General features: G+C 40.7%; 1 protein-coding gene across 3 annotated transcripts in view; it reads right to left on the bottom strand.

The window, feature by feature from the left end:
- The window catches only part of LOC125411829 (uncharacterized), a 29,640-nt gene extending 13,783 nt beyond the window's left edge, over positions 1-15,857 (bottom strand). The window contains exons 1-5 of one of the 3 annotated variants that reach the window (XM_087910380.1): positions 15,617-15,856; positions 13,982-14,068; positions 13,292-13,415; positions 11,639-11,737; positions 6,562-6,688 (exon numbers count right to left, since the gene is read on the bottom strand). In XM_087910380.1, the coding sequence (XP_087766506.1) occupies positions 6,562-6,688; positions 11,639-11,668 (157 nt within the window). In that variant the 5' untranslated portion in view covers positions 11,669-11,737; positions 13,292-13,415; positions 13,982-14,068; positions 15,617-15,856. Of the gene's footprint in view, positions 1-6,561; positions 6,689-11,638; positions 11,738-13,291; positions 13,416-13,981; positions 14,069-15,616 lie in introns of all 3 variants that reach the window. The other 2 variants (XM_048452233.3, XM_085691171.2) reach the window with 2 other exon arrangements.
- Positions 15,858-18,308: the final 2,451 nt, after the last annotated feature.

The raw sequence follows: 18,308 nt of genomic DNA, 5'->3' as shown, positions 1-18,308 counted from the left end.
TGGCCAGACCTCCACAAAATACTCAAAGACTGTTTGCAATTTTTAGAATTGTCTGTATTCTGTCAATCATATTTTAATAAAACGCTGATTGGCCAGGCAGGCAGTGTAGGCGGGAAAGCCAGACAGGAAGTAGAGGTGGAGCAAAGAGACTGGGAGTAGTCTGGGAAGCAGGAAGCTCCCTCTGTAGTTCTGCCCAGACCACCAGAGAGGAAAGATGTAAGCTGCCCAACCGAGAAAGGTACTGAGCCGTGTGGCTAACGTAGATAAGGACAATGGAATGTTATGTTAAGGAACATAACATAAGAATGTTATGTTCTTATATAACATAAGTTATAAGAACTAATAAGTAGCCTGAGCTAATGGGCCAATCAGCTTTATAACTTATAGAGATCTCTGTGTGTGATTTTCTTTGGGCTTGCCAGCTGTGGGGTACCGGGCGGGACAGATACCCCAACAAGCCGGCCTTCATGTTACATATGGTGTCAACATGTGGACAGCTGTATCCACATTAAGCCTGAGACAGCTTGGGAAGTAATTCTAGAACAAAATAACAGCATTATGCATGGTTTCTTGGTAGCAGCAATTTCTCGGGTCTGCTCTGTTTGCTAGAGGCAAGCAAGCGCTCTCATCTAAGAGAGGCTTCCTGACTCAGCTTTAGCTGCAAAACTTTGCAGCTCCTTTAAGAGGTCCTGCCACGAAACACATAAATGGTGTTGACGAGAAACTGAATGAATGCTTTTTGGTTGTCAGTTGTAGCAGGAAAAAAGCTGTGCTGTTTTAAAATGCCAGCTTTCTGGGCCGTCCTGCCAGGGCAAACTCTGACTTTCAGGCAGGCGGTCCAACTGAGTGTGGTCTGTGAGCAGAATGCTGCAGCTTGCTTGCTGGCAGGGACCTTGAAACACTGTAGAGTTGTGACAATAAAAAATGGCTCTGGCGGTCCCTCTGCCATGATGCTGGAAAGCTAAGGAATGGGCTAGATCCAGCCTACAAAGCCATGACTTCAATCCGCTTCTTAAAGGCTCATATGGTCAGAAAAAAGGAGAGATATACAGAAAAGAGAGATTCAAAGAGGAAGAGAACCTCTCAATGGTTTACAGTGTATTAAGAATATATGCAGGTTAAAGGTTAAAGTCATTAAAAATAAAAAAGAAAGAGAGCAGTAGGGTGTGGTGGTACACACCTTTAATCCCAGTGCCTGGGAGGCAAAGGCATATTGACCTCTGTAACTTCAAGGGGTAGAGGTAGATTGACCTCTGTGACTTCAAGGTGTGGTAGCACACACCTTCAATCCCAATGCCTGGGAGGCAGAGACAGACAGATCTCTGAGTTCAAGGTGTTGTAGCACATACCTTTAATCCCAGCACTGGGGAGGTAGAGACAGGCAGATCTCTGTGAGTTCAAGGACAGCCTGGTCTACAGAGTTATTTCAGAACAAAGATATACAAAGAACCTGTCTCAAAAAGTAAAAGTAAAAATAAAAAAATAGAGGTTAAAATAAAGCTGCATAAAGATGGAAAATACACAGAGAATCTTGATATTGTATGCTATTATGCTCTCTTTAAATTGTTTGAATGCTGAGCAAGGAGCAACACTGCTAAAAGATATTTGCTTATAAATGCTGCTGAATTAATCCAAGACAGGTATTTTGAAAATACCTTGGCTTCAAAATTGAAGTCAAAAGATATGATACTTTGGAGAAGAGATTTTACTTTTGTTTCCACAGAAAATGAGAGGCTGTGGATTCATTCTGAGTTAAGAAAAATCCAGTTTGAACAAGGAAGACCACCCGAGAAATCTCTGGTAGGAACAGACGGCCAGGATGCCTGAGTTCTACATCCAGAACAGATCAAAGACTGCTGCCTGAGATGATCAAGACTCACAGCATACTCCAGTTAGGACTTGATTATAACTCTAAATTTTCTTTAGGTCCCCATAAGATTATCAGTGCTCCCAACCAGCAGGAAGTAGCCTGGAATACTATGCCCACATTCCCAACAAATGGACTATGGGTATTTTCCTTTGTTTAAAAAAAAAAGAGGGAAATGATGCGGGAGACTATCTTATGGAGTCCTGTGTGTGATTTTCCTTGGGAGTTGCCGGCTGTGGGGTACCAGGTGGGAACAGAAACCCCAACAAGCCAGCCCTCATGTTACAAGTGTGGGCTACTTACAACAAAAGGAGAACCCATACCAAACTCAGGTCAGATTATCGCCATGCTGAAAGCCTCCCATCTCCCCAAAGCTATATACTGGTCTCATCAAACCAAGAGCTCCATTACCTCTAGGGGAAACAGCCAGGCTGACAAGGCAGCTAGAGCTGCAGCCCTCCAAGGCCCAGCCCAGACTCACCTTACCCAAAACAGGGACTCCATACTCTACAACCCACATCTAAACAATCACCCAGTGATACTCAACAAATTCTATCCCATTTATAACAGCTCTTTCATCCTAATAGTCTGGCTCTATCTCATTTGGTCAAGGCTCAGCTCCCGCCCACTCCTAATGGCTTGCATTTCTTAAAAACTATTACTGTCTCTTGTAAAACTTGTCAGATGTCAGACCATGATTCCAGGTATTGTAGCTTCCCTTTTCCTACTCACAAAGCCAGGGGCTCCCTCCCAGGGACTGACTGGCAACTTGATTTTACCCACCTGCCCACAGTCAGGTGAGATAAATATCTCCTGGTCCTAGAGGATACATTCTCAGGCTGGACAGAAGCATTTCCACCCTCTAACAAGAGAACTCAGTCTTTGACCTCCTTCTCAGGGAGATTATCCCCCAGTTTGGCATTTCAGCATCTCTTCAGTCAGACAACAGTCCTGAATTCACTTTTCAGAACTCTCAAACTATCTAAATCTCTCATCACCCCTTGGCATTTTTCATATCTCATATCACCCCCAGTCCTCAGGAAAGATAGAACAAACTAGCCACTGCTTTAAAAACATTCTTGTTAAAATGTCAAAGGAACGTCCCCATGACTGAGTAAAGCTCTTGCTTTACTCAGGCTCCAGGCTCTCCCCAAATGACCTCTTTCCATCTTGCCCTTTGATATCATGTATGGGCAGCCAGTTCTAACCCCCAGTCTCCCACCTAAACTCTCGGCTCTCCCTGACCACCTCTTCACGCATTTACTTTATCACCTCTGTTCCCATCTATGGAACTTTAGTGACTACTCTCTACCGCAACTATGTACAACTTTTGTCTATCTTTGATCAAAACTAAGGATCAGGTCCTTCTCTCTCCCCCAGACCAATGCCCCACACATCTTTCTCCTAAATGGCACGGCCCCTGCAAAGTAATTCTTGTAACTCCAACAGCTACTCAGATTAAGGGCCTTCCTCTTTGCATTCATTTATCTCATCTCAAACCCATTACCGCTCCACTTCGAACTCATCCTTCTTCATACACAGCAACTCTGACAGGATCCTGCTCCGTTAAGTTTCAGAGAACACCAAGATCAACTGCCTTATCCCAATTTCAGAAGAATAAGGCTTTACCCCACAACTGTACTCTGCCAGATTGGGAATCCAATATGCTTTCCTTCCTGACTCCTCTTCCTTCCCCAGGCTGATCCATGTTCTCCTGTTTATATTAATAAACCTGCTTCGATTGATCTCCTGTCTATGTATCACCAATGACTTATTCAAAACTTCTAATCAAACAACTCAGTTATTGTTACAGGACTATCAGCTGTTAGCCACAGAGTTGGAGTCACAAAACTATCAAACATGCTCGAGTCATAAGACACAACAGCCCAGAGACATTCATACCCCAAGACTCAAAAAAAATAGAAGACTCACAAAACAGATTTCAATACAATTCTGTACTATTAACAGTCCTCAGAGATCAACCATCTGTGTCTCCTGAGTGTTAAGGTGATGCCATGGTGATGGGGAAAAAACAAGAGATTTAAGGTTTGTAAAGACAAAAGCTAATTGGTAATTTTTTTAAAACATGATTTGAGAAAGATGAATATGGTATGTACTCACTCATAAGTGGATTCTAGCCATAAACAAAGGACATTGAGCCTATAATTCATGATCCTAGAGAAGCTAAATAAGAAGGTGAACCCAAAGAAAAACATATATTTATCCTTCTGGATATTGGAAGTAGACAAGATTGCCAGGCAAAAGTTGGGAGCACAGAGGTGGGTGTGGGTTGGGGGGAAAGGGGAGATGAGGAGAGAGAAGGGTGAAGGGGAGGATTAGGGAGAACTTGGGGGAATGGGAAGGTTGAGATGGAGGAAGGGTGGATATGGGAGCAGGGAAGAAGATATCTTAATTAAGTGAGCCATTTTAGGGTTGGCAAGCGACTTGGCTCTAGAGGGGTTCCCAGGTGTCCAAGGAGATGTCACCAGCTAGTTCCTTGGGCAGCAGAGGAGAAGGTGCCTGAACTGGCCTTATCCCATAGCCACACTGATGAATATCTTGCATATCACCATAGAACCTTCATCCAGCGATGGATGGAGATAGAGATAGAGACCCACATTGGAGCACTGAACCGAGCTCCCAAGGCCCAGATGAAAAGCAGAAGGAGGGAGAACATGAGCAAGGAAGTCTGGACCGCGAGAGGTGTGTCCACCCATGGAGACAGTGGGACTGATCTAATAGAAGCTCACCAAGGCCAGCTGGACTGGAATTGAATGAGCATATGATCAAACTGGACTCTCTGAATGTGGCTGACAATGAGGGCTGACTGAGAAGCCAATGATAATGGCACTGGGTTTTGATTCTACTGCATGTACTGGCTTTTTGGGAGCCCAGTCTGTTTGGATGCTCACTTTCCTAGACCTGGATAAAGGTGGGGAGGGCCTTGGACTTCCCACAGGGCAGGGCACCCTGACTTCTCTTAGGACTGGAAAAGGAGAGGGGAGGAGGAGTGGAGGAGTGGGAAAGAAATGGGAGGAGGGGAGAAGGTGGAAATTTTTAATAAATAAATAAATAAATAATTTTTTAAAAAAGAATAAAACATGTTCCAGATTTCTCTCTATATATTACTATTATAGTTCTTAGAACAGGTAAGATGCACTCTAGATAAGTACTGTCAATAGACAGCCTAAGTCTCCCCACCTATCCCTGGTCTTGACACCCCCCTCCTTCAATTACCAGGACGGAAGAAAATATTTTTTTCCTAAATTTAACTTTATCTTCTGCTATGACAGCATCTCGCCAGGTCCAAGAAACACCAAACACTTCCACACAGCCTGGATGGCAGCGAAAACACCAGCTACCCCAGGATATGGCCAGCACTCAGTCTTTCTCAGGTCCCCCAAAGATGGTTGACACGCCCTATGTCAGCAGAAAGCAGTCTTGAGAACTAGGCATCCCCATCACTGCCCTACCTGGTATGCTTTTTAATTCCTCACCTTTTAATAATAAACAAAAATGGGAATGTTAGAATCTAGGCATTAAGCTGGCCAGTCCCCTGTAGGCAGCAGAATCTATATGCCAGCATTCAGGCAAATACTTAGTCAGCCCAGGGGCCCAAAGTCGTATGTCACTATGTCATGTGTGACGTGTTGTGTAAGGCTCTGTAGGTATGAAAAAGGGGCCCTTTATAAACAAGTTCTACATGCACTTTTCTCATCCCTCTCTTCTGTACTACTTCTCTTTAACAGCTGACTGTCACAAATTTCCCCTTGTAGAAAGGAGCTGCGGGCAGGCCTGCTTTTCATCCTGCCCAGCTCCCGCACGGTTAGCTTAGTCCCAGAAATAACAACACACAAATTGTATTCATTTAAGCACTGCCTGGCCCATTATCTCTAGAGAGTTAGTTACTGACTAACTCTCATATCTTGATATTAACCCATTTCTATTAATCTGTATCACACCACAAGGTGTGGCTTACCGGGAAAGATTCAGCATGTCTGACCTGGTGGCTGGCTCCATGGCGTCTGGCTCATAGCCCTCTTCCCAGCATTTTGTTCTGTTTACTCCGCCTACCTAATTTTCTGTCCTATCAAGGGGCCAAGGCAGTCTCTTTATTGACCAATGAAAATAACACAATAGACAGATAACCCTCCTCGTCTACTCCGCCTACCTAATTTTCTGTCCTATCAAGGGGCCAAGGCAGTCTCTTTATTGACCAATGAAAATAACACAATAGACAGATAACTCTCCTCGTCTACTCCGCCTACCTAATTTTCTGTCCTATCAAGGGGCCAAGGCAGTCTCTTTATTGACCAATGAAAATAACACAATAGACAGATAACCCTCCTCCATCACCCCCTTACCCCTCTAACAATAAACTCCCATGTGGGGTTGCTATATTCTGTGATTCATTCTCATAGTCACTGCTAAACAACTACAAAGGACATGGAGGTTTAAGAATCTGGTGGAAATATTCTACGCTACTGAGTTCATAAATGCACCTTGGAAACTAAATGAAGGGTGCTCAAAAACAGAAAATGAAAAAACGTAAATACCACGAAAAAGTTCTTTTCTACTATCAAAATTTCCTAGTCTCCTGTAGTTTCAGTAACAGTTTAACAGAGAGTTTATAACCTATGAAGTTAGTACATACAAAGGATGAATGAAGAATTCTATAAGCAAAATGTTCTCACCCACAGAGACCAGGTTGCTGTAATTCTCCAACATCACATCAATGTACAAAGCCCTCTGAGTAGAATCCAGGCATTCCCACTCCTCCTGTGGGAAGTCCACAGCTACATCTCCGAAAGTCAACAGACCCTGAAACACAACGTACATTTTGATCACATGATGCTGGGAAAAGTGCTTTCCAGAACATACTGAGACAGGATGCAAATGAACAAAGACAACTACTGAAAAACCTAATTTCAAATATGGTCACATTCTATAATGAATTTTTTTTAACTCTGTGAAAACAGGATGGCAGAATAATCTTACAAGCAGTATACATGAAATAGCAGACATTTACAGTTGGGACATCATTAACTATTTGTCATGAATGGTGTATTTTGTTACATAGGATCATAGCAGACATGTCTCAGAAGGGAACTCTGTGATGAGGAAACATGACACTGAATCAATCCTGTCTGTACTTGGACCTTTATTTTAACAGGCTTAGTTGGGATGTGTAAACTCTAGGTCCAATGCCACACCATTAAATAGCAAAGGGGTAAGTATGGGAGGCAGAATATGTGACTGATTTTACTTTTTTTCCCATAGTAAGAAAGATAGTAATAACACTGAATACTTTCCATTTAATATTAACATATTAGGTCAAGTATTCCAAGAAATTAATTTATTTATAAGAATATTTGGGCCACTACAAAGCAGGTAAAAAAAAAAAATCCACATCAGCCACATTTGATACTATCTAAAATTTTCCTAAGCACATACATAAGACAACTCTGACAATTTTAGAAGTTTTGAAGAATATTTCACTTCATTCACAAAGAGTAATAAAAACTGAAAGGAGTAAAAAAAATCTAATCAAATACTGTTTAAGTTATAGCTAAGCATGTACATGCAAGTGTAATAACTGTGGATTCATTCAGAAGCTGAGAAAGCTGCCCACCTTCATTTTGAAAGCAGGAGTCATTACGCTCTAGTTCTAAAATTAAGTTTCTATTTACTGTGAAAGTTGAGGGGCGCTGTTTCCTGGATCCTGACCTTCCCCAAACTAATGTGGGAGGTGATGTATGATGTGAATATATTTTATTGCTATTGGTTAATAAAAAAATTGCTTTCAGCCAATGACTTAACAGAGTTAAGCCAGGCTGAAAGAGATATATAGAGAGAATGGGCAATCAGGGAGAAGCCATGTAGCCGCTGCTGAAGACAGATGCATTGGAACCCTGTCAGAAAACCGCAAGCATCATGGTAAAATATAAAATAATAGAAATGGGTTAATTTAAGATATGAGAGCTAGCTAGCAATACACTTAAGTGATTGACCAAGCTATGACTTAAATAGTATAGTTTCTATGTGATTATTTCGAGTCAAGATGGTTGAGAAACGAACTAGCGCCTTCCCCCAATACCAATCTATGACCTTGATTTGTTTTTGAGAATATCCTTACTCTCCCTTACCCCTCCCTAATTACATAGTGACTATTTGATTTTTTTAAAAGATTTTTTTTATTTTCTTATTGCTCCACTGTATCCCTTCTATAAAAACAATTTGTGACTTTACTCCTGATAGGGGCCCAAAAGATGGACTCGGAGCTCAGGGATGTTCTCTTTAACCTAAGGAGGAGTTGGGGCTGCTCTCATCAACCTAAGGAGGAGTTGCTGGCCATCTCGTGGGTGCACCTCAATTAAAAAAAAAACAAGAATACTTCAAATTTGTGGTAGTGGTCTTATTCTCATCAATGGGATTAACAAAATGACATAGATTTCATGCAAGTAAACAGATATATTAAATTCTGCAAATTACAGATACTTTCAGAGCTTTGCAAATATAACAGAGTACAGAAGAATGGCTCGGGAGAAAATGTGAGCTATTGTGTCTAAATTTGATAGTACTCTATGTGTTCTTTTTCAGTACTTATGCTATATTATCTAGCAGATTTTAGGTTAGAGTGTTTGTGATTCTCCTGTTATTTCTATGAAAATGCAAACCAGTGACATATTGTGTCCCTGTCACGAATATTGAATTAATGTAAACCTCGGGTCAAAGCCCATATCTAAAATCTCCACTTTAAAACACTGCAGCTTTAAGGTAGACATAGAGAGTAAACAATTAAACAGAAAGGCATTAAAGCAAACTAATAAACATGAGGAATGTTCTTTCTGCATCAAATGTGATTGTTTCAGCACATCAATAAGTCAATGACCTCAAGACATTTTTTTCTCAAGCATTCCACATAATGCTACACAATGAGTCCAACCCCAAAAGCATAGAGGAATGCTGTTTGGGGGAAAAAAAGACAAAGGAATACTGATATTTCTAGTTTAGCAAGTTAACACTGAGCATCTTAACCAAGTGTGTGATGTGAGCAGCAATTCTTCTGAGATAAACAGATAGCAGGTGTCAACAAGCACATGGGAACGCCATCATTACCATGATATTAAACACCAAAAAGAAATACAAATAGACAACAATGTAAATCAATCTATAGTCGCATATTATTTGTATTTTAATAAGTAAAGCTTGCTAGAAGAACAGTGGGCAAAACAGCCACACTAGTCAGTCATACAGGCCAGGAAGTGTGACACACACCTGTAATCCCAGGACTTGGGAGACAGAGACAGATGGACCTCTCTGAGTTCAAGGCCACCCATGGCTACACAAGATTAAATCTGTCTAAAAAAGAAACAGAGCTCACACAAAGGTGATTCCAGCAGTTGGGATCACATGCCTTTAATCCCAGCACTAGAAAGGTTGAGACAAGAGTGATATGACTGGGCCAAGAGAGGAATATAAAGGGAAAGAGACAAGAACTAAGTGGAGTGGGGAGCCTGAGGATTTGTGGAGACAGGATCTCGCCCCTTCGGTCTGAAGATTTGGTAGAGGTAAAAGGTCCTTCTAGTGGCTGGCTGCTTTGCTGCTCTGATATTCAGGTTGAACTCCAATATCTGTCTCTGGGTTTTTATTATTCATGCTACAACAATCTGAATCTACACTCAAGAACATCAGTTTCATGGCAAAATCAAGTCACACAGATTGTGCCACGTTCTGTATTATATAGTATGTTGAAACTTTAGTATCAGGAAGCAAGTATTATTTAGTACTAAGAATCAGGATTTTAGTCTCTTTTAATTCCCTACATTTCTAAGATGTTATGGAAACATCCATGTGTCTCAATATGCACTTTTATAACCATGATTCAAGAAAATGGGACAGATCTCACAAACAGAGATTGCATGGCACATGAACCCTTATTCAACAGAATATAAGGATGTAGTCCATTTTTCTACAGCAATTAGATATCAATATATTTTTTGTTCATAAGTCAATGTGGAAATATATTTAAATTAAAGGTCATAAGTTCATGTGAGATATTTGTCCCGGGCGTGACGAATGGGAATAATCTGGGGAGGAGAAAAATGAGAAAAGTGATGTAAGTGAGGATTTATGTAATTATATTATAAATTTGTACTCGTAAATATAGCCTGGTATTATCATAAAATCAGAAAGGGGGATGAGAAAATAGAAGACCCAAAAAGAAAATAGAAACCCATGCCTACTTAAAATCTGACAAAGGAGACAAAAAGATACATTACAAAAATATGGTATTTTCAACAAGTGGTGCTGTTCAACTGGGATCCAGCAGGAGAATGAAATTAAATTTTTATTTTTCACCTTGTACAAAATCCATTCTAAATGTATCAAAAGCCTTACTTAAAATCAGAAACACAAAAACCTAGAAAACATAGGGAATATCCATCAGGATATTGGCATGGGCAAGGACATATTGATTAGAAAGAACACCAACAGCACAGGAACTGACCCAAGTGTCAACAGATGGGACTGACTACATGAAAATAAAGAGTTTCGGTTTATCATCGGAAACAATCAGAGCACACAGACACCCACAAAATGGGAGAGAGTCTGTACCAGTGACACTTCGGATAGGAGCTCATACCTAGAATTTAGCAAGAATGACAGAAATTAAATAGCAAGAAAATAAAACTGACAATTAACAAATGGGCAAATGAACTGAATAGACACTTTGTGAAGAGACAAAAAGAAATGGCCAAGAAACATTCAAAAAAGTGTTCCGGATCCAAAAAAATGTCATATCGAAATGCAAATTAAAACTACTTGGAAATACTATGTCATCCAAAGCAGAATGGCTGTCCTCAACAAACCTGATAATAAATGCTGGAGGAAATATGGAGAGAAAGGAATCCTTATTCACCGTTGATGGACTAGATGGTGCAAATTAATACAGCCATTGTAGGAATTAGTATGAAAGTTATTGAAAAAAATGAGAGAAATAACATATGAACCAGCTCTTTCACTCCTGGTCATATATCCAGAGAACAACACGCCCCACTACAAAGATATTTCTACCCCATGTTTACTGCTGTTTTAATCACCAAAGAAAAAATACTGGAATCAAACAATTAATCTATCAACAGATGAATGGATAATTAAAATTGTATAAATGGAGTACAATTCAGCTAAAGAGAAAAATAAAATAAAAATTTGCAGGAAAATGGACAGACCAAAATGTGTAATATTAAAGGCAGCCATCCACTTTTAGAAAGAAGACACCACATTTTATGCTCATATGCAGAATCTACCCAATAACATATGTATATAGAAACAATGTATATGGGGCCACAATATAACACGGAGAAAAGAGAACAGAAAAGGTCAAACGATCAGGGACTAAATGAAGGTAATGAAGACCAGGATATAATGAAAAAAGATATAATGTGAAGTACTTTCCTAGTTCTAATTGTATCAAAGGTTTTTGGAGTTTTGGTGGTGGATAAGTAAATAAAAATATATTAGACTGTGAAAATATAAAATAAATCCCATGTAAGACTCCAAGGTTTCTGTACCCCCTGACTACTGTGCCTATATAAAAATACACTGAGTTGTATAGTCTTTGGGTCTGCTTAATTTCAGTGAGTGATATTGTCTGTTTGTTTGTTTGTTTGCATCATTTTTCATAATAAAATTAAAAAATATTAAAAGCAGAAAACCAAAGGCTTTCAATATATGAAAACAAAACATATTTAGATAGAAAGGACCACTGACCTGTGGCATGTTTGTTGGAGAATTAGCCATTTCTTATTGTTTCTCTTCTTTGATTTTCTCTTCCAGGAACAATGAATTATAGATAGATGGTTTGCTTCCCTTTTAAATCAAGAGGTCAAAAAGGAAGAGTTAAAAATTAATACTGAAAGTCATTAGAATACAATGTCCAACCACATGAAAAGACCAAAGCAACAGAATTCTACCAGATGTCTCATCAATGATCCCAAAGACAGAGTAGCATAAAACAACATTTGAAGCTTGAAAAGGAAATCACCATCAAGCATTTTGTTGCACAAAGAAAACTACTCCTTAAAATTGATGGAGACATAAGTGTGTTTCAAGATAGTCACGAATTAATACAAACGATGTTACTAAAGCAGCACTGCCAACAATAAATTAGAGGTAACACAAACACAGGACAGTCAGAGGAATAATCTGTGAGAACATGGGAAATAATAAATTTCATGTGAACTGGGATGTAGTCAACCATGAACAAAATAGCAAATCACCAATTTTCAAAGAAAAGGAAGAATACTATGAACAATACAACCAGCAACAACATAAAAACAAAACCATAGGAAATAAAAATTCCACGAACAAAAAAACTAGCCACACTGGAAACTAAAATAGAGACTCATCAATTAAATAAACCCTCAGGTTAAATAAATTCAACACACGTCCCAGCTGTTCTATTCCTTAACATATGCTCAAAGGACTTAACATTCTACTAAACAGATCCTATGCTACTTACTCAACCATACTCATTGCTGCTTCATTCACGATAGTTACAAAATGGAAACAACCTAAATGTCCTTGAACTGACCAATGGACAGTGAAAGTGTGGTACACATACACTATGGAATACAATTCAGATATAAAGAAATTGAAATCATGGACTTAGAAAGGATCATATTGAGTGAGGTAACCCAGACCCAGAAAGACAGACATTGCATGTTCTCTCTCATAGGAAGTTCCGAGCTCCAAATCTTCAAATGTGAGTATACAACCTAGAGTGACTGCAGCAACCAGAAAAGTAAAAGGAGACCACCGTGGGGTGTGGGGAGACAGAATTAACAGGGAATAAATGATCTAAAGTGATAAATGGAAAAGTAGGGGAGGGATTGAATTATGGGGAATTATGGAAAAGGGAAGTCCGGAACAATCATAAGAAACTATACTACTATCCATCTACAAAAATGCCTATGATACATATAAATGCATGAATACAAATACAGTTAAAGTATAAATGAAAATTTCCCATCTGAGCTGATGATGCTCCTCACAAGAGCCATAGATTTTCTAACAAAACCACCAAAATCAGGCTTGAGAAGTCTGTTTTGAAGCTGTTGGTCACAGCTGTCCATAAGACTCCCAAATCATTATACACTATGACTATTGCCCATGGTGGCTTCCCAAAGTATAAGGTGAGTACCTAATGTTGAAGAATTCATGTACTTCAGACACAAAACCCAGAGAATTCCAAATGAATATGACCTTAAAGCTTGCACTGTGGGGACTAGCTTTCAAGGTACCAGAAGGAAACATACAGAGGAGGAAGCCAATCAACAGTCCTACCCAGCTATGATACGGATGAACCACAGCACTGATCTACACTGCACGATAGCACCAAGGGTACAAGAGTGTCACACATACCTTCAAGGTCACCAACAGCTTCTAATAGAACGTAAGACCTTCAACAAAACAGAAATCATGCCCAGTACTGGAAACCTAGCCAGTTTTGGTGGTGCTAGTGAAGTCAGAGGTCTTGGAGGAGAACCTACAAGTAGTAAACAAGTAAAATCCTTTACTACATTCTAAAGATTTCTATTCTAAATATTCTATTCTAAATATTTATACTAATTCCTAAAAGACAATAGGAGATATTCATGGGAAGACAGTACAGATGGAGTTTAACAGTCAATAAATATATTTCCTGATTCTTATCAAAACTTTGTTGGCATTATTTTCAGAAACAGAGACATTAACACTAAAATGTAGAGAATATGCTAGAATACCAAAGGCTCTAAAGTTCTGAAAAAAATGAATAAAACCAGAGGCATTTATTCCATTATTTTATAATATATTAAGACCACAGTATGAAGAAACAATCAGTGAGGTGAGTGGAGTAAAGACAGCGTTCATATGCTTATTCACATAAAATTTTAACTTGCCTCCACTATCAATTCTTCTGTGGAAAGTCTTCTCATGCCTACAATAGGAAAACCCTGAGATTTTTTCTTAGTGGATGCCTTCTGAATTCTAATAAAATAGAATGTGGCGAAACTGATTTCACGTCCCACTTCCACATTCACTCAAACCACTTCTTCAATCTCTCCAACATACCTGGAACCTTAGCTACTGTCTCCTCTCTCCTTCCATGCCCTTTTTTCTGCTGCACAGGTGAACAGGTCTGGGTGATCAGTTAACCCCCTACACATGAGAAAGAGATTGTTCAGGAAGCACCTGGATTTCTAACACAATGCTGTGCTCAATAGGTGAAGAGAAAACGAAATACAGGATCATACAAGTGATTCCCTAACTGTCCTGCAGTGTCAGGATATCGAAAATAATTACATAGCATTTTTAGTTACTGTAACTTGAATCCCACGTCCAATCACAGCTCAGTGAAAACTCAGGGCAGAAATGGTACTGAATGATTCGGAAAAGAATGTTATACACAGTGAGGTTCAGAACTGATCATGAACCAAAAATTACAATGTCTTACAGTTCCCAAAAGGATACACACAAAGAAGGGAGAAATTTCTTAGAAATTTTTCTTTTTTCATCTGAGATCTGCACTTTACTCTGTGAGAAATGAGACTCATTCACACACAGGTCAAACACTGGCAGAGAAATTTGCAAAGATGTCCTGAGGAAACCTATATATGGGACATTCATGTGGCCTTTGGTGAAAATAATGGGATACAGACCCAGGCAATGGTGGAACCATGGATCCAGACATGGTTCCTAGAAGCAGCTGGTGCTGGGATGTCACCATGGCCCCAGGTGGCAGCAGAGGTCACTATAATACCTTTTAATTTTTTTTCTCATTTTCTTTGTTTTTCTTCCCCAAACAGGGTTTCTTTCTGTCACTCTCGCTGTCCTTAAACTCACTCTGTTGACCAGGCTAGCAAGGAACTCCAAGATCCACCAGTTTCTGCCTCCCCCGTGGTGGGATTAATGGCATGTGTCGCCCCCACTTGGTTTATAACTGTAGAAATACTGTGATCTGATACTAAAACAGCATACTGTGCTTTTTCAGGCTCTAAGTTGCAACATTACAAACTCAGCACATGCACAATGAAACATTTCGTTTTTCTTTGTCTATTTTTTTCTTGTCGTTGTTTTGCTTCCTTTGTTTTTTTGAGAACTCACCATGGAGTTCTGGCTGTCCTGGAACTCACTATGTAGATCTTGCTGGCCTCCAACTCACTGCAATCCACCTACCTCTGCCTTCTGAGTGTTGGGATTAAAGATGTGTGCCATCAAGTCAGCAAGGACTTTTCAGAATACTGTATTTACAGCACAGAATGCATATCTCACGATGAAAACTTAATGATAAATAAAGTTTACTTTTAACGATTAATGTTTACAACCGTACTTGTGGAACTCGCAAAAAAATAAAAAATAAAAATCAGATTCAACGAAAATTTCAGGCGTCCCTTTCAGATTAATAACTAAAAGTTCATCGGAAATAAAGTCCCCAGGTTTATATGCCAATCTCTTGCAGAGAGAAGAGGTATATGACACGTAAGTTAGTATGCACGATTGTAAATTTCAATAGCTTTGTCGTTTCCACAATTGCTAACAGAACCGCGTTTGCACACATCAACAGATACATTCAAATATTCTACTCAAGTGTTCTTAAGAATATTTTGGCATCAGACAATAATGGGAGTAAAACAGGATTATTCCAGTTCTTAAATTCGCATCTCTGGTCCCTTCCCTCCTGTGTCCAAGCCCCGCAGCTCCTCTGACCTGGAAGGTCCAGGACCGCCACTGCGCTGACTTTCCCAGACCGCCCTGCGCAGCGACACTGGCTCCGGGGAGTTTTCGCGTCCCCGCGACACCTGGCCGTGTCCTCCGCACCCAAGACTACAACACGATTCCCCACGGTACAGGCCCCGGTGCAACGACAGACAAGGGGCCTTGACACTTGTGGCTTCGCCTACGTAGTCCACTTTCCAGTGCTCACACAAATTTAGTCCCAGCTTCCGTTTACGTCACTTCTCTAAACCCGCCCATTCTCCATCCTTCTTCTAACACGCAGCCAATCAGCTAAATCCATCCAACCTCTGTTTCCGGATAAGTGTCCCCGCCCTATCGGGGGACCAGTCCCTCCACTTGCGTCAGGGGCTTCCTGAAAGACTTCCGACTAGAAGTCTTTCTCTTTTCTTTTTTTCTCTTTTTCTTTCTCTTTTTCTCTTTTCCGACTAGAAGTCTTTTCTCTTCAGGGACCACGACGCCCAAGAACCAAGACTAGTCCACACTGGATGCAAAAGCAAGAGGTAGTTTATTCACACAGGCGCCCCAGGCTAAATTCGGGGTTGATTATATAGCAAGAAGCGGGCTTACAGAAGCGGATGCACTCTCAGTGGTTATTTCAGATAAGACGATGGGGTCAGGTTAGGGGCAGGTCAGGGAAATACATTTCAGATAAGACAATGGGGTCAGGTTAGGGGCAGGTCAGGGAAATATATTTCAGATAAGAGATGGGCTCAGGTTAGGGGCAGGTCAGGGAAATATATGGTTACAGGGTTGTCTGTTTATCTTGAATATATGGGAGTCAGTTAAGGCTCATTTCAGCACACTCTGAGCTCCCTGTTCCCATTTTGTCTTCCTGTCGGCCGAAGGCTGACCTCTAGGTATCTGACTACAGATATCCTGTTTTCTCATCATCAGGGACCCATCTAGTCTCAGGGTGACAGATATCCTGTTTTCTCATCATTAGGGACCTATCTAGTTTCAGGGTGATTAGGCTGGCCTGGGAACAGCTTGACCTGGTCTCAACGGAGATTCCTCGAAGCAGGCGGGGTAGCTGTGAGGGCAGACGGGGGATAGCTGGGAGGGATAGCTGCGAGGGCAGATGGGCGGGGGGGTCTTCTCACTTTCCACACAGCTCCAGCTGTCAGGCTGCCCTAGATGCGCTCTGCACAGCCTCCCCACATGCTTGCTGCCAGTCTAGAGCAGAACTGGATCTAGGAGCACGTGGTATCTGATCCTACAGTGAGTTCTGAACCCTGAAAGGCAGCCTAACCTCGACTTGATTACCAGCCTCCCTGGCTACAACTTATACCACATGATAGCAGGCTAAATTCAGATGCCAGTGTCCCATAGCTAACACAAACATGAAAAGCCCAAACCAAATACTGCAATTGTGCCTTGGGGAGAGATATTTAAGGAGCTTGAATTCTGAAAAGAAATAGGTGGAAGTCACTTGTAAGGTCCTTGCTAACAGCCTAGGGCTGAATTCATCCTGTGTGTACTGCTTTCGCTACAGGATAGTGGTTTTGTCATTTTATTAAATAAGGGACACGTTTGTCTTCTGTGACTTATGCTAAAGATGTTTGTAGATAAAAGAAAGGAAAAAATGTTTAATGCAGTGGTGAATTATAGACTATTAACTGTCCCAGATGTAGAAAACAAGAGAGGTATGTGATACCAGCCCTAAAAACGTCACTCTATCTCATCGATGGCTCTGGGAACACTGAAGAAGAGAAGCAAAGGAAATAAGAAGGAAAAGAGGAGAAAGGGCTAAGACCTACCATTCTCTAGACTCCAGATAGCGGCTGTAATCAGTAACCAACAACAACTGTACTTACCTGCATTGTCCTCACATTAGACCACAAAGGCGCACAGGGCCCACTCTTTACCTCTCAAATATTGGCTATTGATGAACTATAGGTAAATAATTACTGCCTTTAGCTACAGACCTGCTGAGCCCACCAGACTCTAACACATAGGCCCAAACCCACAGTCTTACGGATGGCTCTGGTTAAACTCACTGTGTTAAAAAGCAAAATGAATAGAGAGGAAAACTTCTCCCAAGGTAACATGGAACAATCACCCCTCCTATAACATTTATTACTTTTTTTAGCTTGTTGGTTTAAGGGCATTAGAAGCCAAAAGTGACCAGCGGGTGTCTGAGCTTCCAGTTCAAAGGAATGCTTGTTTCAGCTCCCACTCCCCTGTCTGGAACCAAAATTTCTGGATCAGCAGGACTTCAGGTTGAGGGTACAGGAATGCAAAATTTTCCTAGTGAGTCACTAGGGGTGATAGTGAGAGGAGCTATTCCCTTTCCCCTTGATTACTGGTACACATGGAGCCTAGCTAAAGGAGAAAAAAATACAATATTCTGGACACTGATTGAAATCATATACTACCTTCTGGAGAACTCTGCCACAGCCTGGTGCCTGCCACCTATTGGTCCTGTAACTGTTTCTTCGGGAATTCATTCTGGCCAGCTGCTTCAGGATGGTGGAGAACTTGGTGAGATCAGTTCTAATATAAGATCACTGTAGCACTTCTCTACTATGAAGTGAGTTCCTTGATCAGAAACAATACTCTGTAGTAATGAGGAGCGGTGGGCTGCATCCGGCCACTCGGCTAGCTTAACCTCCGAAATAACCACATGAAAATTGTATTAATTAGATTACTGCCTGGTCCATTA

Source organism: Myodes glareolus, chromosome 1 (genome assembly GCF_982192425.1).
Source record: "Myodes glareolus chromosome 1, mMyoGla1.1, whole genome shotgun sequence".
In the NCBI taxonomy this organism is placed as follows: domain Eukaryota; kingdom Metazoa; phylum Chordata; class Mammalia; order Rodentia; family Cricetidae; genus Myodes; species Myodes glareolus.
Note: the sequence above shows the minus strand (reverse complement) of the source record. Positions and strands in the feature narration are given on the sequence as shown.